Here is a 25,522-nt window from a genome sequence, read left to right on the forward strand (position 1 = left end):
CGCGCGTAATGCTAAGGTGCCCCAAGTGTGGAGAGAGACGGCGAAGGGAAGGTCGATTGGATACGAGTGTTATGAGCGAGACTTGCTCCGCCGACGTGCAAAGCAAGTTTCCCTAGATGTCTCGAGCTGTTCGTTTTGGAAAGGCGTGATTTCTTTATTTTTCGATTATATGTCCCCCGGGCCGCACCGTGTGTGGGGAAGGATTGCGGGCCGTTACTGTCACCCGAGTTGCGCCCGAGCTTTGTGACTACACCTACGCCACGCAAAGGTTGACGAGGTTTGAGTAATTCATAACAGACGAACGAGGTTAAATCGCGCCTTTTCGAGCCATTGTGATGCCGTCATCTGTCGCTCTGTTACAAGGCAGTAGTATTTCACATTTTAACATTGATTTTCTTTACTTACCCCTATACCTCTCGTTCATTCTTTTGCTCACACTGCCTCTCTCTCTCCCTCTTCATCTCTCTTTACAGGTAAGACCAGTTGTACTTACACCGGGTTAAACAAATCTTGGTTCTGTAGATTCTGCCATCGTCAAGATGGGTGGTAAGACAAAGGTAGACAGGGTTGGACCGCACGGTACATTCATCAGAAGCCATTCACCCCTATTTCATCGATCAGAAAGTGAGAAGTTCATGTGCGATAACTATCCAAACGAGAATGAAGAAGAAGCGGGAAGAAAGAATCCAGGAAAACCAACCAATCCGCCCAACGGACCGGGGAAAGAATGAGAGGAAGGAAAACGGGTTAAAAGAGATAGCACTTGATCAACAGATGCGATGAAATGAGCAAGATCACGCAAGATGATCTCTCACAATGAATTCAATTAAAACGATGATCGACACCATCGCACACAAAGATTCGTGATCGATCACGAACACATCGGCTTGAAAGCACTGGCTTGGGGATGCGCGTTGTCCGAGAAAGAGATTCCATTCCCTTGGGCTGAATCAGCTGCTCTATTGAGGTCGTCGATGAACGCATGATTGAACGCTAGATTGTGATCGAATTGCGCCGCCTGATTTCAGAGCTAGTGATAGTACTTCACCTCTCCCGTATTTCTCTGTCCATCAATACCGTCACCATCGATTGGAGGTAGATATTTTGACAATCTCGCCTCTAACGAGCAGCGGTCGCTGTTACTGTTTGAACGACGACTGTGGTGCTTTGGTGTGGTTCTGGCTGCTGGCGTCATACCCCTTTCGGCTTGTTCGCGGATCCATAGCCATAGTTCACCCATACAATTATGGTGCAGCAACCGGTAGAGGTGGAAATCGGACAGCCCAAGAAGTGTGTTGAATAACGAAGTTTCTTCGCAGTTGTTCAACCACGGTTTTACCTCAATTTCTTGACGGCCTCCTTTTTTTTTGCCCGTCTGTTCCCCAACACACGAGTCATTTCCATTCCTTTTTACCTACCTGTGCCCCGTAGCCCCGGACGATCGGTTCGATGCTGCGGCCATCATCTCTTTCCGTCTCGCTGTGCAGAGTGCGCCCGCCACGCGAATGCTGCGTATGCTGCCATTCTCCATATGTGGTCCGCGGGCCACTACAGTGCCCAATATGGAAGAATTATGTATCCAAACCTTGACGTTTTCGAACGGAAACCGTTCGAATCAAATGGGTACCGGGCGGTTACCACCGACCGATAATGTTTTCAACCTCCCGTGCTATTCGGCTGTGGGAATGGGATGTTTTCGGAAAAGCGAGACAGAAGCTTAGTGGGAAAGAATATTTTTCAACGTTGTGAAATTTCACTCGATTGCGTAGTTTCTTGAGGCCAACAACTTCGCTAGAAGTCCATGTGGTAACTTTCAATGGAAAAAAGAATGTTGCGTACGGTTCCAGTAGTCATCACAAGTGTCTTCTGCTCAAATAGACAGCTCCTTGAAAGGAGTTTCTCGAAAGGAAAGAGTCCAAATCTAGCCATCTAATATGTTATGAATTTACTGCAATCAGTATATGTTTACGTTCCAATGATTTAAGCTGGCAAGAAGTAGTATCCGTGAGGTGTTTATGAATCGCAATAGGATATCTACTATCCATCAAATCATCCTTCAGTTGCTAATGAGTTAGAACATATGCACCGGTGGATAATGTACAAGAGTTCTCGTTATGAATCCCAATTAGCTGCAGAAGGGCGCTTTAGTGATAAGCGAACATTAAGAACTTAGTGCTCGTTAGAAAATGTTACCTCACGGGGTGTAGTAGAGCAATTACACTCACGCTTGAAAACGGTCACTTTGGTTCGCACCAGCTATTAGTGTGAAAACCCACAGCAAGAAGCGCAGTGCTGAAGATGCATACGCCAATGAAAGCCATAAATCATCAAACCCCCGACGAGCTTTCGGCCATCATTTGCGGTTTTCCCGAGGAAGGTTTCTAGTTTCAGTGCAATAATCTCTGCCTAATGAGTTCACCCGATACGTGCAAAATGCCATTCTGGTTTATTGCTGGTTCGATCCGAGAGGGAGTGAACCGCCAGCTGCCGCGATTGTGGAGCAATCGAAGAAATAGATCAATGATCTTTTCGTGTTGTGTACGCAACAACTGGTGTCCATCAGGAGAATCGGAACAGAAGTTCTTCAGTCAATACATCTGCGCAGGAAGAAGATGAAGCGGCAGATACTTATCCAAAGGAATATAACGTTGTTGAAGCTCAGCGCAGGCGGAGTCGTAATGATTGCATAAACATTTTGCGCTTCACGTCAACCACGTTCCACGAATCGAGCAGCGCGGAAAGAAGAAATAGCTAGGTGAAGAAAAAAACTGCATAAACACTGACCAAGCCGCCAATAGAATGGCAGCACTGCAAATGTCTCAGACGATAAACCCTGCTAGAGTGCATTAGTTCATTAAAAATAGATCATCCTAGTATGTGACGAGAGAAAAAAGGAGATAAAAAACGGAGAGAGTGAAAGAGCAAAACAGGTGGAGTGGAGTATGAAAGGGTGGTGTGTACATGATTGCATGAAGATTCTTAAGCCACTTGGCTTGCCCGGTGATCGCGCGCATGTAATCGAGATCAAGGGCAGGTGAGAATACACACACGCGCGCGCGCGCCGGTGCATCTCGTGCAGGGAAGGGTTGGCAAGAATTGCAGCATAACCGAGACATCGGAAGCATCGGTGCGTTGAGCTGGATAGAGCGCTGCGTTCGGAGTGCAGATTTAGCGGAAAAGCATGTTTTTCCAGCACTGATTAGCTGCATCGGCGCGGGCAGCGGTGGAAGGTGTTGTCGAACATCTGTTTGGTGGTTGGAGTTTTTGTTTGATCGCTTTTAATAGTTGTCTTAAAGAGTGGTCCGTACGGAACGCCAGCGTCGTCGCCGAGATCGACAGCTGAAGCAGCGGAATGCACCCGTACACACGATGCGCGTATCAGCTCGCTCGCTACATGCGCATTGCCGGATCCTCACGGAGTTTGACAGGCTACAAACTACGCGCGGACTAATTGCACATGCGTTCACTGATTTAGTTTTACTCCGTGCTACGCTCGGATTCAAGGTACTAATTATCGAACTTGGGAAGTTACAAATTACCACTTCTACCGCTGAAAAAGCCTCAGTGGTCCCCATTCCAATAGCGTCTGCGAAGAGAGCGAAGCTGGCAAATAAAGATTCTGAAATATTTCTTCGACCTTTGCTTTTGCGCCGGTTCGGACATTGTTCAAATGATTTTGCCTCGCAGACAGGTACGAGCAAACCAATGCGACGGATGATCGACAGCGATCAACAGCTTCGGCAGCAGACACGCTCTACAAGGCGCGAAGCAAAACAATGGAAATGGTTAAAAGGCGAATGAGAAAAATGTGCCCATCGCTCCCATCCTCAGGCAGCATCGTTCAATGGCTGGAATCAATCGTCAGTCCATCTGACAAGCGATGTCCATTGGGGTGGAAGATATGATTGGGGGTAGTGCTTACGCAGTTGGTGGCGTTGGTGGATGGTACCGGTGGCAGTCACCACCAAATCGGCCTTGCTTGTTTGCGTGATTGTTGTTTGATTTTTTCCTCTTTCCACAAGATGATTCAGTCCGTGTCGAAGCCTCGCATGCGAAAGACAAACGTATGCAGGAATATTCCTTCCACCGCCATCCGCCATTGGTAAAAAGTGAGAGTTCAAATAGAAACGAAGCGAAATCATCGCACGATCCATGGAGAAAGTGGCAAGCTCAAGCGCAATGCAAACGCACACACACCTATTTATGAAACTGGGATGAGATTAAAACAATCCGCTCGGAGACGAATGGCTGGTGAAGTGAATTTCACCATAGAAATGTTCCATTATTTATCGTTATCTTTTATTCTCGTCGAGTCTTTCTGCTTCAAAAACTTAAGAAGCAATACGTGATAGCTCGGGAGCATACCAACCAGAAGTGTGCGGGAAACTCGCAAGAATGTGACTCGTGGCAGCAATAAGAGAGTACGTTAATTACGGATATCGTTAGCTGACGGCTGCTAGTTTGAAGCGCTAAATAAAGGGAGCGGAGTTCGAGAACCAACTGAAAGTGACCGATTTGTACGAGTTGTTTGGGGCGTGCCTCCACTTGGGCACTAACCTTCCTGGCCGGAATGGGATTCTGCACTAGATTTTACGTAATTTGTGTATTCTGTTTTGCCTGATTGACCTTAATTATAGAGGAAAATCGAACATACAGTTTACATTCGTCGTTCGAAGGATCTGTGCGGAGGTGCCATTACCAAGGAATGGTAGTTTTTTTGTGTCGTTGTTGTTCGCACCACATTTCAATGAATATGTACTTGAAGATTTTAAAACTTACCGGATGAATACCGATGGACGCAGAAACGTGGCTCCCATATTCCAGAAGATGTAGGATGTAATTTCGACGGTCATCACGCTAGTGTCTTAAGTACAACGCACGCAATGTTGGTACAGGAAACGATTCAAAATACGCTCGCGATTCATTAATGACGGATGTGCGGCATCACTTAATGATTTGAAAATTTTTGTCGTTGTGATTCCAACCACTTTGCCCGCCAGCCCATTACTCATCATTGACGATTATGCGTGAAGTAGCAGTAGTTGGACCATTTTTTGCTCGTTAATCGCGCACAGTAACGTCCTGCTATTGGTCCAGACCGAGAAAGATGCTTCCGATAGTAAAATCTTTCATAAACGTGATGTTAACTTGTTTTTTTTGTTTACCCAAAAAGATGTGCCATGTTTGGGATTTTTTTAGATATTTAATCAGTTCTACCTTGGTCGGTTGACGTTTTACATAAAATACCATTTTGCAATCAAGGCCGCGCCGAAGGTTCTGGAAGCGATGAACCAAGGCAAGGTCGGGACTGTTAGGACAAAAGCGTTGAACCAATTGTTGCGTTCATTAAAATTGATGATTACCAGCCTTCTCTTCCGTGGACCTAGTGAACCGGCGTGTTTGACCTCCAGCACGGGAAGAGCTGGTGTATCCGTGGGTCCAACGCACGAACCGTCCGTCTTATGGTCCATTGTTTTGTGAGCGAAACTCCAGTGCTCTATGCGTTGGTGCGTACCGGAACACAGTGTCTCAAGCAACGCCCATTTCTATTGGATGCTGGCGCGTTCAGCAGTCAAGACTACTTAGTGCACTAGCGATATGTATTCCCTCCACTCCTGGCGGACTCAATAGTCTTCCAGCAGCCGACCCACAGTCGGTGACTTCCACTTCCGACCTGACCTTGGAGCATTACCAAGGGTGTAGTAGGGTTTTGTGCATGCATGAACGCGTGTCTGAGAAGCGGCTGCTTTATTTGTTGCTTTTCCAAATGTCACAAACCATCAGTCACACGCGCTGTGCTTCGTTCGACTTGTAACCTTCGTTCGCTACGGCGCGCATAACTGTGGAATGAAGTCATACCGCGTTGCCCCTAGGCAACTATGACAGAAATTCACTATAAAACGCCTACTGTAACGACTTCTTTACTGTTTTCGTCTCAACCAAAACAATCAAACCAACCAACCAGATGGCGGCGCCTCTTTGGTATTAAATTTCTCTCCATAACATATCTCCTCGTACTACGCACCTTCTGTTGTGCAGTTTTTCCCCATTTTGCTTACGTTCGGCTGGTCAAAGGTTTACGTCACAAATGTCAACTTTCACCTTAATGGTTGGAAACTACTGTTACTTACGGCAGATGTCCGATCGTTTATTGTATCTCTTCGGGCGGGAGACGGACACGTTATGATGGAGGCCGGCAATAAATAAGTCCTTCTTTGGTGTCATGGCTGGAATCCGGTTTGATTGTTTGGCGATATTTTTGCAAGATTTCACCAATCGGTGTGTGTAATGAATTGATTGTGCCTTGAAATGAATTGCATCGCAATGGTGCTGCTGCGTGTTGTAATCCAAGGATAAGAGCACTAAACATTTAACACTTTTTTACCTTTTAGGTGACAAGGCCATTACAAGCGTGATGCAAAAACACAATGATTGATTTTTAAACTTACTTTCCTACGAAATCGAAATACGAACAAAAAACTAAATCCCAACGCAAGCACTAAGAATTTGGTCAATCGCCAACAATTATTATAATTAGGGCCATCATATTTTGCTTATGTCACGATTTCATGCAAGGCGAATAAAATTTGCACAGTTGGAACTATTTTGGGAATTATGAAAGCACGATGACCTTGCTTCTTAGTTTTTTTTCTTTCTATGAGACATGTATTAAATGCATGCAAACAGTCACATTAATCATCATTTTTCCTTCATCATATTCATCTGAGGAAATTCATTTCCACTACCGTCTGCCGATCCCATTGGTGATCAATCTCCAATAGTAACATCAATCCATCAGACGGTATTGTGTGAGCAACTTAAACAGTCGCTTCGGCACGTCTGTGAATATGCCGAGTTCGTGAGAATCAACATTGTCATGAAGTACCGTATAATGTCTAAGCACTTTAACGCCACAAAAGGAAGTCGCAGCTTCCATCACAATCCAAGGAAAAGTTAACCTTGCCCTCGAAAAGACTTCTTCGGAGGGGATAGCAATAGGCGAAACCAGTCGCTACCACAGCTACGTAAACCATCTTTTGCTTGACAAGTCGATTAGATTCGAGCACTTGCAATAGCTCTTTCAGTCAACCGCCAAGAATGTATTTTATGTCTAGAACAGCGAGGCTCAGAATAGACGGTTGAAGGTATAAGATGAACTTTATGATGGTCTTACTTATTCATCCGGCCGACATCTTCATGGCTCAATTGTGTTGGCTACTCTGTTATTCGTCTCAGGTCAAACTTCCGAAGTCTTCTTCTGAGAAGTCCTAATCATTTAATACATACTGTTCTTATTGATAGATAATTTCATAATAACTAAACGAGTTTAGCAACTTCAACATAATCATAATGTTGGTTCCGAAATTAGCTTTTATTGAGTAAACTGCTATGTTTTCACTTTGCTCTCCGCCACTTTGCTTCCACGAAAGTGAACAAGACGTCTAACCTTCTGCTGCTAAAGTACCACGTTTCAGAATGTGGCATCGAACTGTACTTCACCGCAAGAACTGATTAATCTCATTCAAGCTGTACAGCGAAAGGGAGAAATGCTAGTAACTCCTCACGCAAGAAGTACACTGGAAAGGCGACGAACCCTTGCAAAGGGCTGTCTACTCCCGCCGTTGAAATGCCTCCTGTTGCTCAACATCGTCAACCTCTCATCACCAGCAAATGGTGACGAAGGTTTCACTCTTTTCGTTCTTTACGCCCAAGAATGAGGAGGGAGTCTGGTAGCGCAGCCGCACCGGTGTGCTACTTGAGCGGGTTTTCTTTTCACCTGAGTTGGCCCGTAACAGGAAACTATCATCTCCCATCCTCCCCCTTCCGCTCCAGCCGATTGTCGATCCCGGCTTTTACTACCGCGATGCGATTCGTTCGTTCGGCTGTGACGGGCGAGCACTGGTGAAGTGTTTTTCCACCAGCCGCGCGCAATGGCACTGTTTGTAATGGAAGCGTCTCGGAAGAATCGAAGCTGAAAGCAGAATTTAAATTGCTTCTCACTTCAGCAAACGCATTTCCATCCTTCCGCTTGTTCCGCGGATGATATCGGCTTCGCGTTGGATCATTTCTCGGTTTCGATGAACTTGAAAAACTCTTCTGCGGCCACTTGCGGCATACCATTGTGAGGCTGGCGTGCGGTTTTTGCGGACCACCACCCGGACACCCATCGCCTGACCACGCACCGGGATTGGATATTGAGCGGAAAATAGCTAAATAATGTGCTTACGTAACGTCCGACACTCGATACGACCGTGTGTGTGCGAGTGCGCGTGAGATGCTGCCGAGTAGCTTCAGGCGCGGTAACGCAGCCGAGGATAATGATGACAGAAGTCTTCTACCCGAGCGAATCAACTTTCTCCGTTTGTCTGTTTGGTCATTACCTGTTGGGAGAACATCTGCGCCTAAGCTACATTGCGTCGGACGGACGGGACCGCGCTCGTTGGTCACAATATCTTCCAGATAAATGGAGCTGTTGCCGCCACGACTCGGTTCGCCCGTCCGTGCTTGATTATTTATGCCAGCAAATGGCTTTTGCTGCATAAATGCGTCTTCTGCTGAAACGAAATCCCATTGAATGCATCTTGTTGAAATTCTTTTAGCGCAACATCAACAAAAAACCATCCAATCCGACCCGCACTCCGGCTCAGCGTAATGATATTCACCTCAGTGGAAGATGCGCACGGTGCAGGGGTTAAGTCAAATTGTAAGAACATCCCAATCCCCGCACCACATCTTTGCATCACCGCACCCAACACACAAGGATGTCTGAGATAAGTGGAAAGAAGGAAAAAGGCGAAACAGGTACAGAAGAAATGGCAAGCATATATAGTTGATCATAAAAGTGACCTCCAGCCCAGTCCAGGTCGGTTGCAGCTGGTGGTTTCTCATGAATTTTTGTATTGTGAAAAATCACCGATATATCAAGAAGGAAGCAACAACAACAACAACAACAAAAAAGAGTGGAAAACAAGGAATGATAAAAAATGGAACTGGGTGGTGGGCGGAGGATAAAGAACATGGCAAAAATCGGAACCACAATAACCGGGCAACAGGGCCTGCCTGGAGTTCTGCCTGGGCGATGTTCTCTCCCACTGCGCAAATTCATCGGGAATGTTACAGCATTTTTTTGTTGTTGCTTTGCTGTGCTTTGTTTTTTGGTGTGCTTTTTCACCTCCCCGGGGGTGGGGCAGAAATTGTAGTGGGTGGTGTGTGGGAGAAGTAAAATAGTTGCGATCTCGCAGGTTCGCGGCTCTGGGTAGTGGTCTTTGATGGGTTTGATGATTTTTCTATGCTGCATGAAACAAAACCAGCGAGATTATGCCGCAGCTGAAGCAAATTCAAGCGTCTCTCGCTCTCTCTCTCTCTCTCTTGCTCTGTGTGTGTGTATAATGGTGGTGGTATTTAAGTATGCAAAATTATGTTCCATTGTTTTCTAAGTACAACGCAGAAAAATGAAGACGCATCTCATATTTTCCCACTACACACTCCCGTCGGCTTGGTTTTGTCGACAAGAGAAGTGTGTGTTTTTTTTGTTGGTCTTTCTCTGCGCTCTTGTACCCGCCGATGGGCCACTATCGGCTTAATGACGAGACCGGCCGTGCACAAACACCGTCGACTCCAGGTTTGGGGTTGTACCGTGTTTAAGCACCTTCACGAGCAGCATTCACGACTGCGATGGCGGTTGTGCCGTTATGCCGTTATGTGAAGACATCACGAAACGTTGGTAATAATTATTCGCGCCCTTCGTACTAGTGGGGTTGCCGTTTAACGATTCGGTGCTTTAAAATGGTATAGAAGAGTAAGGTTGGATGTACATTGCCACCCGCCAACGGTCAGCGGATCGGTAATGTGTAGACCAAAATTTGTACAAAACCGAACACCGTTCCACACTCACCGACGCTTACGTGAAGAGGCAGGCCGAAAACTACGGAACCCCATCGCTTGGCGCTTGGCGCATGAATGAATCACCGCGACTTCCGAATTATTCGATTGCCTGCTGAAGAGCTCTAAAAATAACTCAGCGTTAAAGTGTTTGCCACTTGAGCTGGACAGCAAACGAAAAGAACCTTAAAAATTCTGGTGTACTTTTGGTGTAGGTGCATTTGTATTCACATCAGCAACCGATGATGCGATATGAATAAATTTCGTGTGCTTTTCACCGCCAAGGTCCAACAAACCCAAGTCCCAGACTCGAAGAAAACAACAAAAAAAAACATGTCTGAATATAAATACATTGCCTTTGATCGTGGCAGCTAGTAGCAATCCAAGCTGCTGACACGTTCCGAGTCGAGAAAAGATTTACACTGAATGCTTCACGTGATGATGACACGAGCGTGCGGACGAACGAATGCTACCGGCTCAGTAAGGGTTGGCGATTGTCAACAAAACGATCGACAGGATAGAAACGACGTGTTCGGCCTGGTTGAGATTGTCTAACTGTGCAGTGCACCGCACCGGATGCACCGCTTGGCGGACACCCATACACACACTGGCGGTTATTTGTTGGAGATGGGGTCGATCTTGTACGTGCCCGCGAGTAGTTGGTGAAGCCGAGGACAATAAGTGCATATTAATTATCAGGTAGCTAGGGTTACACAGGGTTCTCTGCCATGATGCTGCTGCTACTGCTTTTCGAGTCTCGTTACCAGTGCCGCCCGAGCATCGTGCATAGTTCATTACCATATTAGTGTCGATTTCCTCCATAACCGTACCCTGTTAGTGGCATTCCCTCTGCCTACCATGCTTCCGCACCATCAATCGTCCACCAGATGTGATGTCATCTGCACTGTCTTTTTCATTTCACATTATGCAATCCATTGCAACGATGATATTGAAATAGTTTTTGTTCCATTTTATTGCAATTGATTTGAAATTTATTTCATTTTTTGCTTTCATTTTCAGATGCATACGCTTAGGAAACATTCATCAATATTGGGTAAGTGTTTGTAATAGAGCTTCAAGATTTGCTTACCATATAGTTGCCTTAATGCCAAAGTGCATCCAAGTGGAAGATTCCGTTCGTACGTCAAATAGGTGGTAAAAGAAACCCATCTCATCGTGGTAGCAAGTTTAATCTACCCCACATCTTAAACCATTGTTTTCCATCTGACTGAGAGCAACAAAGAGTGCACTATTTAACATATTTCATGTACCATAGCGTATTAAGAAACCAACGGCATGGTTTTTGGTCTGTATGTGTGATGAGAGTTTGTACATTTCTTCAAATAAGTTGAATTTCCAAACTAAATGACAACCTACCGTATTATTACGATCGCCTCAATCACATTTTTCCATGTGTGCAAGAGCAGTGTTCATTAATAAAATGCAATAGCAACGGGACTGGTTTTCACACGCGATCCCAAATGCTCTCATGGAAATGATGAATTTGCCTCATTCGTCACTAGCGTGATGCGGCATCCACATAATCATCGTCCACTTTACGAACCGGACATGCCTCGCGAACCAGGCCTATCGCTAAGCCGTCCAGGATGCGTTTGCATATCACAAAATAAACTTGTTAACGCATGGCAAAATTAACCTTATAATCAAGTCCGCAAACGGTTCTGTAAACTGGTGCAAATCCCTCCGGGATATGCCCTCACAGTTGTGCTTTTGCACGCCTTACTGCAGGGATATTTGTTTGCACCAGTGCAATATCCACGCGATCGTTGCGATGCTGCGAGTCGTTAACGGACGCCGTGTGCATGTGTGACGCCACGAACCGGAGAATATATTTAAATACGGCCAGCAACAGGAAGCTGGAGCGCAGTGGTTTGGGTGCATAAAAAAAGTGAAACTTTTGCCTGGGTGTGGCACGGACATTGCACCGGTTTTTTTGAAGGTAAATCGTGGTGAACCGAGGCGCAAAGTAAAAGTATAAATGCACGGGTTAAAAGTACGTCGTACAGTACACACGCCCGCTGGAACTGGAACGATGGATTGAGTAATACGAGACCGCATAAGGGACCGTTTTCCCCAGGGGCACGGGAACACTCTCTGTGTTGCGGAACGTTAGGGAGGTCTTTTGGGTGAGCAAAATCAGGCAAATAATAAAAAATATATAAGAAACCTGATTAATTCCTCGACCCCACGGTGACGGGCCGGCCATGTTTTTGTGGGGAATTTTTTCCGGTGCTGCCTTGCCGAAGCCTTCCGCAGCTTAACGTGACCCTTGCGTGGAGGGGAAAAATCGTGACAGCGTGTTGAATTTCTTTCCAATTCTATGCTGCTGCCTTGCCCACACCCGATCTTTTGGGTGCGATCGTGCAGCATGCGGTTCGTGAGATTTGACATCGAGCAAACCCGACAAACGAAAACATTGCCGGTGGACAAAAGAAAAGAAGAAATGAAATGGAACAGACGAACAAAATTGCAGAAACAAATTGTTGCAATCGTAGCGCAACACATTGCGTACGCCGCCCGGATTCAGGGTTCGTCGCTTAAATTTTGGGCATTTTTTGGCACGGAGCGGGCATTGAAGTCGTTTGTTTTTCATACCACGGGTGTATTGATTGGATTGGAATTGTTGTCAAAAATGTATTTACATAATACATATGAAAATAAACACAAGCGTGATTAACGATTTGGGAAGGAATTGGAAATGGTATTCACGACATTTTGCAAAACCACGAACAGTATTAAACGTACGTTATGAGCTATAATTGGACCACACAAAAAAAAACCTAAATCCCATTCCTACGGAAACTTTTTAATCTTTTTTTCCCTTCATCGTTTGGCTGTATTAGTATTTAATTTAATGAAAACATACACCCCCGGACCACAAACCGGTTGTAAATCAGTTCTTTTAACCACCGATTCAAGCATCGACACGAAGTAGGTGTAGCCCAAGGTTGTTGCTGGCAAATGCGATTGCTTTACTTGTTTCGAACGCGGTAGGGTAAATCGAGCCACGGGTGCTGTGCGCTAGAAAACGTTTGATATTTAAACTGAACCTTCCTTCTGACCATATGCACAGTTAGAAGGCAGCTCAAAGTGTTCCGTCGGTTTTGCTTTCCAAACGAACCCGCTGACAAACGCCTAATGGGACGACCCCAGAGCCTAGCGCTGGTTGGATGGAGCATGACCCGTTTTCTCACTTCTGTAGTGTGTGCGCATACGATCACGCGAGAGTGTGTACGTGTACGTCATGTACGTCGACTAATTTCTCATGGAGTACGCATCCAACGCTGCCAACACCTACGAGCTTTTTTATCATCCAATAAAACCTCTCACTCGCTGTTACTACAGTTGTTGCATTCTGTAGCGGTGGGTGTACGCCCGTGTACTTTTATAGTCATGTGACGATGACGCTGCTGCTGGTTGGTGGTGAGTTTGCATATTACCTAATTGCATGAGCATCTCTACCTTGAGCTCAATTGGTACTCAAATCGCTGAGAAAAGATCTAAACACTTTTAAATGAACCATTTTCATTGAAAATCGAGCCAGTTTGGTTATTACTTTTTCTATTCCATAGGTTACCTAGAACAAACGATACGTGAGATGTGTTTTGAAGATTAAACTTTATTTAGACACGGTGTTGTGGTCACCGCGTACGGAGCGTTTTAATTCCTTTTGGAAATAAAAGTGAACGGTACACATCGAACGTAACGTTAATTTTGGAAAAGTAGAACGATCGAATGGACTGAGGCATGATTTGTATGTTTAGCTCGCATATCTGCACCATGCTGTTCGAAAACAAAACGGCCAACCAGCAAGTAAAAAGTAAGGTAACAATCTCCGAAAAAACACTACACCCGATTGCGATTATCGCTGCGCCGTACAAATGATCTCATTGGACAAACCCAAACACGAACCAATCGGAAACTCAGAAATGTTTGCGTGAATGTTGTGTGTTTTTTTTTTACTATGCGCCCCGGAAAGATAATCTCCCCGGGAAACGGCGGAAAAAAACCCTCCAACACCACCGTCAAACGGTGCTTTCCTGCGTACCAGAGCCAGAGCCTGAACTCGATGCGGCTTCGAGCTTGTTCAAGTTAAAACATTCTTCATCACTCTCGGACCGACCGGTTACGTTGGCCGATCGATGAGTTAAAGAAACTGATGAGCTGATGGCCGAGGTATTCATCTTCCCGATGTAGTCAACTCGTTGCTTACCCCCTTAACTAGTTGCATCACTTAGGAAGGTTTGGCGTTTCGGTATCATTTGAAGCATCGTACTTTATCTCGCTGCTTGAGATTTTTCGTCAGTCTAGCAAGCACAACACCACGATCTTCAACATTACCATATCGCATAAATTATACGGCGCACTGGGATCGTCTCACTTCGCCAAACGAATGTGAAAAAAAAACGAATCAACACACTCCCTCGAAAATTGGCTTTTAACCAAACAATGTGTGACTTTGACTAACACCCACCAGCAAAGGCCATGCAGTTTTCTTCCCTCGCGCGGCATTGAAGTCTTTCGTCGCGCCCAGTTCCCGGTCGGCCCGTTCGGTTGGCGCAGCTTTAATTAAACATTCAAACAGACGCATCCGCCAAACTGCGGGCTGCGGGTGGACCGGAATATTCGTGGAAGCAGCGAAAAATAAAATGCGGTTCCGCGTGTGCGTGCCGAAAGACACACCGCGTGCGGCAGAACACCAACACACCGTACGCGCTGCTGGCCGTATAAGCATCTTGGTGGTTTCAGTTGGCCGACTCGTTCGCTCGCTCGCACACTGTTTACGTAATCGACGTCCGCGAAGCGGTGACGAACGCAAACGCCCCGGTGACTGGCGTCACACGTCTTTCGTCGTCTTGTGTTGCGAGTTTTATTTTTTTCGGACAAGGGCAACATACACACACACGGCAGTGCGGCGCAGATGGTGAAAAATATAGCAAAATAACGGGATAAGCCGGGAATTTGAAATGGGTTTCGTAATCCAATCGATAAGCCGGTGGTGAAATGATCGTCCGGTACCAGTGCCGAATACATGATATGTCGCCAAAGCCTTCATTCCCGTAGGAATCGAGGCGAAACACGACAAAGGGAACATTCCGGACGTGCTGGGAACGAACAGTTTGAGAAGTTTATCGACTTTTGTCCCCATTTTTGCATACGTTGCCTGCGCTCCCAACCCAGGGTGCCGAATAACTTCACCGTGTAAATGGTGACGGTAGACTCCACCATCACACAGTCGCACATGAAGCTGTTTTGACGGTTGTCAACCATCAATCGAATTGGTTGCATGATCGCACGGATGGAACTGTGTGTGTGCGTGTGTGTGTTTGTGTGTATGGGAGTGTGGAAATTCGAACCTTCTTCAAAGCATTAACCCGCAAGGCATATGATATGTAGATGAGAGAGAGAAAAAAAAATCACAAAACAATAGTACGATGAGGCGAAGGTGTTTCCTGTTTCCTCTACCGGTTGTCGTAAAGCAAAGAACGAGAGATCACAAAAAAAAGTAATAGCTATGGGCTCAATCAAGCAAACGCCGTGTGGCACATCAAATCGGAAATCGCTATAGAGTAATTTCCTGTTTTTAATCACTGGTAACATTGGACCCCGAGGGAAACGAAACGAAAACAGTAAAAAAAAACATGGCTAACCATTTATGGTATTCATTCATTAAACGGTGGGAGTAGGAAAGAGAAAAGGAGTTCCAATTTTCCAACCGGCCAAGATTTATTTGAATGCAATTATGGGTTGATAACTGCGGATGCTGGAGAAACAAAAACACAACACAAATCAACAAGCAGTTGATACAAAATCATCAAAGCTTTTAAAAAGAAATATAACACACTATTGCACTTACGAGCTCTGGTGCCGAACACCTTACAGGCATGAAACATGATAATTATGCCGTACCCTCTTCTCGGAACTGTCCTCGGCCGTGTCATCATCATCATCGACTTCGCCTGGTTCGCCATCACACAGAGGACAGAAATTACAAACAATTGTCATGATTATTTTGTTTCCTCCTTCGACCACAAACCGGAGCATATGATTGCGTTCTTTCTGTGCGCATCCGGCACATCCGTGCGGTTTATAGTTCGTCACCGCGGGCTGGCGGGACAACGTCAACATCCACGTCAATCTTCACCCATAGCAGATTCTTTTTGTTCGACAATGAAGAGCTAAGTGCTTGGTGAGATCGATAATTTCCTGTTTGAGAAATTCCAGCCCTGGTGGCATCCCGTTCACGCAGAGCTTGCCTTAGCCTGCCTTCTCTTCGTGTCCATTTTGAAGCGTTTTATTTGTTTGGCCGATCAAACGTTCTTCAAATGCAGAAAAACGCACAAACGATGACTTGCGTGTAAGTGTTGCGAGAAAGGCAAATAATGTATTGCCCGTTTGCAAAGTGGCGAAAGGTGTTTGGTGGGTGCCCTTTTTCCCATAATTTCTCACATCCTGCGGGACATAATCGTTTGTGGATGTGTTGGGGGATATTTTCTAGCCACACACAGCCCGGTAAAGGGAACGTTCCAATCGATAATGCTGCTACCAACAGCTATATCCATCTTAACAAGCTAATAAGAATGCTTCTGAGGCGAATGGCGTACCTAGAAAGAAGTGTACTGACCCTTACCAAACCCGAACGGAATGCCGTCGCTATGTGGCTCTCTGGCTTATAGTTATGGTGGAAGCAACGAAACTAAAGCACCTGAGAGATGGCCACGAGCGGTACGGTAGGAAGGTGTTAAATTGCTTTAATTAATGGCTGCACACGATTGCATCCACTTAAACGCTCTATGCAAACAACCTCATAACATGCCGCACGACCCAACTTTCCCCCTAAATCATCCCAATGGGGGAAAACGGATTCACCAGTGGCTGCCTCTTTTTTTTCCCATCACCACTTCCACCCCAAAAGTCGCCCCATGTTTAGGCCCCCGTCTTTTGGGGAAGTGGAAGTAAAAAAAAAACACCCGAGCGGTATTTTCCTGCACAGCCAAAGGATACAACAGCATCATTGCCAGTACCTTCGGTTCGTACAGTTTACGAGATTCTGTTAAGTGATAAGGAAAATGAAATTCTCGCTTCGTTTAAATCATTTATTTATAAGAGATCCATCGGCGCGATAAGCCCACTAGGAGGGTTCACTGGAAGGGTGGTGGTGGTTTTTGCTTTCGGTCTATGTTTCGTATTAACAACCTCACCTCACAAATGGGCAGACACACACCGCGCGCGCGCAATGGCGAATGGGAGAGTGGGGCTCAAGAATTTGAGTGCAGCTCAAACAAAATGAGCATCCGCTGCACCAGCTGCGGCAGACGAAAAACAATCACGGTCCCGTCGGTTCGAAATAAAAGTACCGGAGCACAACAACATACTCAGCGCGCGCCACACAGCCTTGTGCCTTTCCATTGCTGATCTCGTAGCTGATCGGCTCGTAGCTGGGGCTCCGGCTCGAACCTGCTGCCTTCGCCGCCACGGCAAAGGTTTCATCGTAGAAGCATCCGCAAAAAGGGGAAGCAAATATTTATAAACACATATAATTTTAATAGACCGCAAGATCTAGCGGTCTTGGTTGGCGGGAAGCGATCCTAGACCTTTCGCGCACCACTACCAGCACTCGTTCTCTCGGCGAGGATCAACTCGCACCCGATAGAGATTGTTCTGATCCAATATGAATAAACATATGTTTGGCCATACATTAAACATGAGCCTGATGATACGAGATGGATGAGCGATGCTCTGTTGCTGCTGCTGGCCCAACCACCGCCCTGCGTCGCGTTTCCGCCTCCTGCAATCGAGTTCGCTTATCGCACATTCTTACGCAGCCCCGAACGAATGACGCGTAGATCGCGATCGTTCGAACAACACGTCACGTCCAACGGGTTTTTGCAGGCGGAAAAATGAATCTCCTGCTGATGATCGAGACTGATCGTGCGCTGCGGCGTGCTAAGCGGGACGGAAGGTAAATGAACGACCTTCTCGTATCCTTAAGCCATTATCAGCGGTCCACGGTCGTGTCGAGCGTGGCGTAATAGGAAGGGCGCATTTCCTTTCCCTCTGCAGCATAGCAGCTGGTGGGGGTTGTGAGAAAATTAGCATTCATATTTCCTACGCACCGCCTAACTGTTCTTCGACTAGTCGGACAGGACACTCTCTAATGGTACCCTCGTTACTCGTTTTTCCACCCTAAGGCGGGCAACGCCATCCCGAGCAACCTAACGTTCTAGTAACGTATCTGAACTGGGAAGAATCTAGTTTTGCCAAGTTAGATTCCATCACGAATGGCAAATTCCCGCAACATCCGCAGTTACTTTTCATATTTCTGCTCACCCTTGTAAACCCGTTCCGTTTCTCGTAATGGGGTCGGAATTGGTACACCTACCGGTACGGATGAAACTGCACCGCTTGTTCAGTGTATGAAAGTTGTTTTGATGCTTCAATCAATACCACAAACTGTATGAGGGAATGGAAATGCTTTCCGATTTGAAGGGTGACGTCCATTAGGGGCACATTTCTCCACTGTTTATGTTATGATTTGGCGTGTTTTCATGCTGGAATTTATTCGAGCTTTTGCCACACTGCAACACAGTGCATGGTAAAACTATCGTCTCCAAACATCTCACGGCGGGCTCGGGCAATAATTACTGGTCTGTAACTGATTTACGGACGTAATTAAAACGAGCTTAAAACAAGCCAACTTCTTGTAACTCCACGATGCACATGCTGTACAGACGCGAGTATGCGAAGCGCATGAGACAGCATCGAATGACAAGAACAGTGTCAGCGAATCGCTATGCTCACCCCATTCCACACACCTCCCTTTCCTTCCAATTGCAGCGGAAACGCACCCATGTCTGGCTTTCTTGTAGTCAGTCAAGTGTTTTCTGCCGTTGTGATTTTTTTTTGCCCTCTTTATTCCCGACCTGATCCTGTTTCACCTGCTGCCGAGATCTTTTGCCGAGACAATTAGTGTTGGGTTTGTGTGTTCATTTTTCTTCCTCGCCACCGTTGGGGTCTCTTTTGTTTCTGGCGCAGAATGCAATGCCAGAATTCTGTAAGGGAAGCGTGCTCGGTTGGCAGTGGCATGTGGGCAAAAATGGTCATATCAATTCGAGCACCAGCACCACCAACAGTTCCGGCGGTGTTGGGCGCGTGCTACACTGCACTACTGCCTATGGGGCTTTCCATCCCGCGAGGGGGGGGGTTTTGCGACATGTGGTGGGTTTAATAAATTTGCATTAACCTTTCATTGTCGCATTTCTTGTTAATATGTTGAGTTGCCGTCGTGTAACATGCTTGTCGCGTAAAAGCGATCCAATGTTCTGCCGTTGTTCCAGGGCTAGGTGGTACGGCTAGCCCGCACGCTGGTACATGCTATCATGACAGAGCAAATAATCGCTACATAAATTGTATGCATGTTATTAGGGAACGCGAACGCGACGTGTTCTTTAAGGGTGGAATCGTTCAATCATTTAGCTTAGCACAGGAACACTTAATTCTGGCACAAGGCGAGTATTAGCAGAGTTGTAGCATAAGCTACAACCGATGGCACGGAACATAACCCAACCCATTGTGGGTAGAGTTAGAGGAAATTTATGTCTCCTTAAATATATTACTTCTCTCATGAAACTCTTTACAATATGTATAACAAAGGTATTCTTATGCAGCACAGATCAGCATCTTATTTTTAATACGTTAAATTGAATTCAACGAATTTACAATCTTGAGCATAAATTTCCATTGCAAAACCGAAAAAAAAAAATCCAAACCTGAGTTTTATGATATGACGAACAAAACCTCAAACATTTTCCATCGCGCAATTGCATAATACATTCTAGTTAAGTCATTCGGTATATCGTTGCCGTCCCTCACGCTGTGATACGTTTCATAATGAACCGGATTGTCTCCTCCGCTTTAGTTAATTGTGAAAAGAAGGTCTGCCTCATAATCTCAGCCACATTGGGAATGTAGCTCCCCAACGCTTCAAAAAACAGTGCATCTGGAGCATCCCCGGTGCCAAGGGTGCTTAAAAACAATGAAACAGGGTAGAAGCTGGAGCACCGTGTGCCCATGCTCCCGATGCTAACCACGGCGCTGCTAACCATCTCAGGTCCCGTTAGCCATGCTACAACTAAAATAATGCAGAGGGAATAGGGAACAAACTGAGCCGAACAAATCTAGCACAAATCCGTAACCCTCCGGCGTCCGGCCACACCAACCTTCACGGATCTGCGCTCCGCTACGCATTCCGTGGAACTCGTTTTACACCGCACAATCAAGCGTGTTTAGACGCTGCAAAGCCAAACTCCGGACGCTTTTCCACCGTATCAGTGGGCAGCGATCGCTCACCGTCCTCTAGAGGATGCTGCACCATACGCCGGCAGCAAGCAAAACGGTTGCCAGCAGATGCAGCCGGGGCACCAATTGAAATAAAATCCTTCCTGGAGAACAACGAAGAAACAAAACGTAGCACACAAAAAAACCGTCAGACAAATCGAAGTAAAATTATATAAATTAGTTCACCTGGTTCTAGGTGGGCAACGGCATCAACCGTGAAACGTTTCGTCCTTCCTTGGCCAGAAGCGCGCGCGCGGGCCCAGGCAAAGCGGAATCACGATCGCGGGAAATCAAACCACTACCGAGGCTACAGTCTTGTCATGGTTGTTTTATTGTAATCATTATGTTTGCTCGCGGGTCATCTTAAGGATGAGCCGATAGTGGCTCATCGTTTCCTGGGTTGCTTTCGCTACGGGGACCTCAACGTGGAATTAAATGTTGTAATCAGTTGGCTTATAGAGCCTCTTTAAGCTAGTGTCGAAACAAACAAATTCCTGAATATCTTTCGCTTCTTCTTTGCGATGATGTATTCCAGCACGTCCATTGCTACTTTGAGTCAACATTCGACATCTGTGAATGACAAACAGACGTGCTACTGGCAACCGCATCCACTGAGATTGAGATCATCATCAGTCCGGCTAATTTTACATGTTAGCCGCGCTGTAGCATGAGCTTGCATTTGAGCGTTTGTACCCGTTCGGTACATTATGCGCAGATGGATCCACGTCGTCTTTTGCGTTCGTTCCGATGGTAGACTTCCTGGTTCTCCACACACACAAAAATCCCCACATGTTCACGATGGTAGGATTGCGATGTGCCCGAGATGGTTAGGGGATGGTTAGCATTTAGCAAAACGATCTCTCTTGGCCAGCATCAGACGCTTAGAATGTGGCTAGTCATTTCCTTTTCGTTGCGCCCAACTCTGGCAATGTTTTCTTTCCACCAATGTCCATATTCTTCGTGTATTGTTTTGTGCCCATATGCCATCCGGTACCGCGGGATGTCGATCGTTCCCGTCCAATGCCAGCGTTACATCTTCAGCGTCCTAATCCAGTATGGTCCAGTTTTACGAACTTGTTTCTTTTTTTATTTAGATGGATGGCACACCGGTGAACCGTTACGAAGCCATGAGTCCATGAGTTCATGTCTGTCCTGCCTCCTAGCACCAAATTGGAGTCACTCCAGTGATGCCCTCTTCCTCGATACCCATTTCGTAACAAATTGATTCCATCGTGCTCGTGAAAGCTCATGACGCTTCGCAGAATACGTGTTTTAAGGGCGCTTTCTTCCAACTCATCCTTGCGAATGACAATCATCGTACGGAACGCGGACGGAAACGGAGCGGTGATCGTGAATCTGCGCGATGCATTTCGAACCCCTATTCCCGTGCCCTCCATTGAGGTCCGTTGGTTCGGACTCAAGTTCGTTCGTTGATAAACGAAAATTACAACTTTTCCCGTCACTCCCGGAGGAACTAAACCCGGCACCGAGCTCCCACCGAAGAAATGAAGCTCCGTGCCTTCATCGATGGAGCGCTTTGACGGTTCGGACCAACATAGCTCAGTGCACTCCTTTTGTGCACTCGAACTTGCCTCGATCTAATCTGAAAATGATGAGGTTCACGAGTTGGATTGCGCACTCACACTGGCCGGCTCATGGTTCAATTGACCGGCGTGAGGCACCGAGATTCCCATACATCATGCAGCATCAGTGCCCCGTTGGATTAACGGGTTCGGTACATCTTCTAAAACGTGGCATGGGATTGTTGCTGGGAGGTTGCCCCGGGTTGAGATCTAGAACCCCACGGCGAGCTGCCCTTTTTTTGTTGTTGTTTTGTTTGTGCCTTGCCCATTTTACGGCAGAAACGATGTACTTCGGGGTGCCGTTGCATCACGACACCGAACGCGGGACACACTGAGTCAATTGCATCGGGTGAGCGAAAACAAAAATAACGAACCAAACGACAAAGTGCCCACGGGACAGTGACCTCTTACCCGTGGCGGTAGCGGCGTTCGGACCGGGCAGAGGGAAAGGAGGCTTCCTTCATCAGGCTACATCGATTACATTCTGATGATATGATGATGTTCCGGCCATGCCGGGGCCGGGTGAGGACCCGACTAATGGAAGGCTGCGCAAGAACGTTGTGTTAGAATCGCTCGGGTGCATCTTGTAGCTTGCAGCGCGAACCGAAACGAAACGGCATTGTTGTTGTGTAACCGTCCAACGCAGTTTCCCGGGGTAGCACTGGAATTACGGGCTGCCGTCGAGCGAACGATCATAGGACGCGATAGGGTGAATGGCAAACGGAAGATATGATGCAATAAGTGTAATCATAACTACTCACTCACTCTCGACGGCCGGCACTGCTTTGTCGGTGGTGCACGGTCTAGGCGTATTTAGATGTAGCAACCAGAACGGTAGAATCTTAACAGGAAGATACAAGCGCGAACTCCAGGCATAAATGGGCAGGAAAGAAAGACGAAGAAAAAACCGAGACGAGATAAACTTTTTTATCGATCGCAACGAGAATCGAGAGGCGGAAAATTACCGCCAGAAGGGACACTGAACTTGAAGTGCTTAAGCAATAACTCCCCTTAACAGTACTTTTTGTATGCGAGTACGCGAAACTACTCGTAATGCGATGAAAATGAAGAGATTTTGTCATTTACTCAAAAACAAAGATTAACCTCTCAAAGTTTCATCTAATTTAACCCGACGAAAACAACGAAATTTCCATTTGATTCGGAGAAGAAAAACACACACACACCTTTTTTAAAGTTCGTTGAACTGTTGTGGTTTTGTTACAGTTTGTGTTATGCGTTGAAGTCATTCGCTGGAGAACGAACGCACATTTCGTATGTTAATCAACCCGAAGAACCGCTCATGTAAATCAGACAAAACGGGACAAAACGGGGCAAAGCAAAACAGAAATCGAACGGGTTTCAATGACACACGATGCCGTAATTCTGATGCTGGCTAATTCATGCTCAAAATGGTGATCACCCCTCACACTGATGATGATAATGGTGATTATGATGAACATCACGATAGTAGCAATGATGTGTGTGCAACGAGATGCTATTGTTGGTAGAATGCGAGCAACATAAAGAACTGTTCGGCAGGAACCGAATGAAGAAAAAACAAACCAACAACGAACGTTACAAGGAATGATGAGAGCAACTACGAAATCTCCGAAATCAGTTACCGGCAAAGATGAATGTTCATGTGTCTGTGGGCGAAAGCGAGAAGGTTTGAACCGCTCAGAAAACTCCAGCGTCACCAGTCCCAAAAAGCAATGGCAATAAATAACGAAACAATAGAAGCAGCTTGAAGAGATGAGTGGAAGGGAGAGGAAAATACGCAGAACAATCTGTAACGGGATTGTGTAAAATGGTTGACTTTTCTTTTCTTCCCCGACCTCAAAAAAAAAAAACAAACCTCCCGTACCATGGAAATCATGAACTTTGCCGGCTTTTGAATGTCCAACTGGGAATATTTCAGTGGAAGGAATGAAATATACTACTTGAAAGGCTGGCATACATCGTTGACAGTTCGGCACAGCTCTACCAGATCGGTGACCATACGAACCAGACAGCCATCCAAGGATTTACTGGGTAAAAGATTGATAAGCATCAAGGTTGTTGCGATGTTATTCAGCAGCGGGTTGCCGGTCGGAGAAATCCAGCATCAAGCATTGTGTGTTGTACAGGAGAATAGGAACGTTATCTGAATTGAAGCCCAACTCAATTCTCTATAAGCAAGATTGATCCTTTCGAACCCATTCGAACCGGTGTGCTTAAGTTAGTTGTTCAAAGCTAACGCCATCGTGGAAAAAGTCCAACTCTCGGGACGGTAAATTAATCTGTCATCTATTTTTGTCCACCACTAGACTAGTTAGGACTACTGTACGGTTGCTACCTCAATAGACACTAATTCTCCAAACAGAGCAGCCCGAATCACTGCTTTAAACCACCGACGATCGATGGATGTTTTCAATTTTCCACAGTGACAGCGGGTGGGTATAGAATTTTTATGACGTCTCCCCGGTGCGTCGCCTGCGGCTAGAAACGAGCTCTATAAGGCGTGCAGCAGTTCTGCCAGAAACATGACATCGATCCCGATTAACGCAGCAAGATCCCCGTCGTTTCGGTCGGCGTTCACAATGGCGCAACATTCCACAGGTATCGCAGGCCGGGGGTAGGGAACTGTCACACCGAAACACTGGAATGGTGCGCGTCGCGAGTACTCCTTTGATAGAGCTGTCTACACACTGCGGCTAATGATAATGGCTTAGCGGATGGCAAACCCCAGCGAAGTAGTTGCCGCGAAATCCGACGAGAGCAGAATTAATGAAGAGGTAAAGACAAAACTCCCAACAGACAACGTGACACTCCGTATGTTGGCAGCTTCATCGCACGTCCTTGGCTATCAATTATCTGGAACGTAAGCTGCTCGGTTCCGTCCACACTGGATACATCTGTTCGAATGTTGCGCGTACCCGAATGGACAGCGCACCTCACAGGAATCAATAATCGGTCCGAGCTGGAGAAGCGCTTTGTCGATACTTGTGCCGCGCCGCCGCGGGTTTTTGTTGAATCTGCCGTGTTTGTTGTGCTTTATTTCTCGTCCGTGCAGTTATGAAACGCTTCACAGCCATAGCCTTCGCTTAAGCCGACGATTGACTAGACGGTCAACAGATCAGTCTGGACTTTGACTTCCTGATCCAACAACTTCGATGTCGGTTTTGCAGCTATCGCGTAGCGTTACACCTTCTAGTAACAGCAACAGAACGCCCACTCTCGCACCACGGGTAGAAGCATGAAGGTCACCATCACCGTACATTCGAAGTCAATCGACCGTGAATCATTGCCGTACTTATCACCCACTCAGTCGCCGGATCATTAGCGCACGCCTTAGGGTTACCTGGTACCAGCCTTTACGCCCGGTCGGTTCCGGCTGCGGGTCAAGCAAACAAACACACTTGGCGTTTCTGGCACCAGGGACAGAAAAGGGATACCTTTTCACACCTCATTCAGAGCTGCCGGGCTATCTCATGTGATACGCACCGATACCGAGGTTGCTCCGTACTGCGATGAGTAGGCTCAAGAAATATGATCCAATTTTAGGATCCGTGAAATGGGATGTGATTTATATTGCTCATTTCCTTCTGCTACTATCCCGTGGTGTGCGCACCCTCAGACAGTAGCACGTACCGCTCGCAACAGGTACCTCACTACTAGCACCACATATGTGCTCAACACCGACTATCCTTATGTGCTCG

General features: G+C 46.4%; 1 protein-coding gene across 1 annotated transcript in view; it reads left to right on the plus strand.

The window, feature by feature from the left end:
* Window positions 1–25,522, plus strand: part of LOC128302695 (uncharacterized) — a 149,033-nt gene that overhangs the window by 15,429 nt on the left and 108,082 nt on the right. The window contains 1 exon segment of the mRNA XM_053039559.1: window positions 10,903–10,936. Within this exon segment, the coding sequence (XP_052895519.1) occupies window positions 10,903–10,936 (34 nt within the window).

The sequence above is a fragment of the Anopheles moucheti genome, chromosome 3 (genome assembly GCF_943734755.1).
Source record: "Anopheles moucheti chromosome 3, idAnoMoucSN_F20_07, whole genome shotgun sequence".
NCBI lineage: Eukaryota > Metazoa > Arthropoda > Insecta > Diptera > Culicidae > Anopheles > Anopheles moucheti.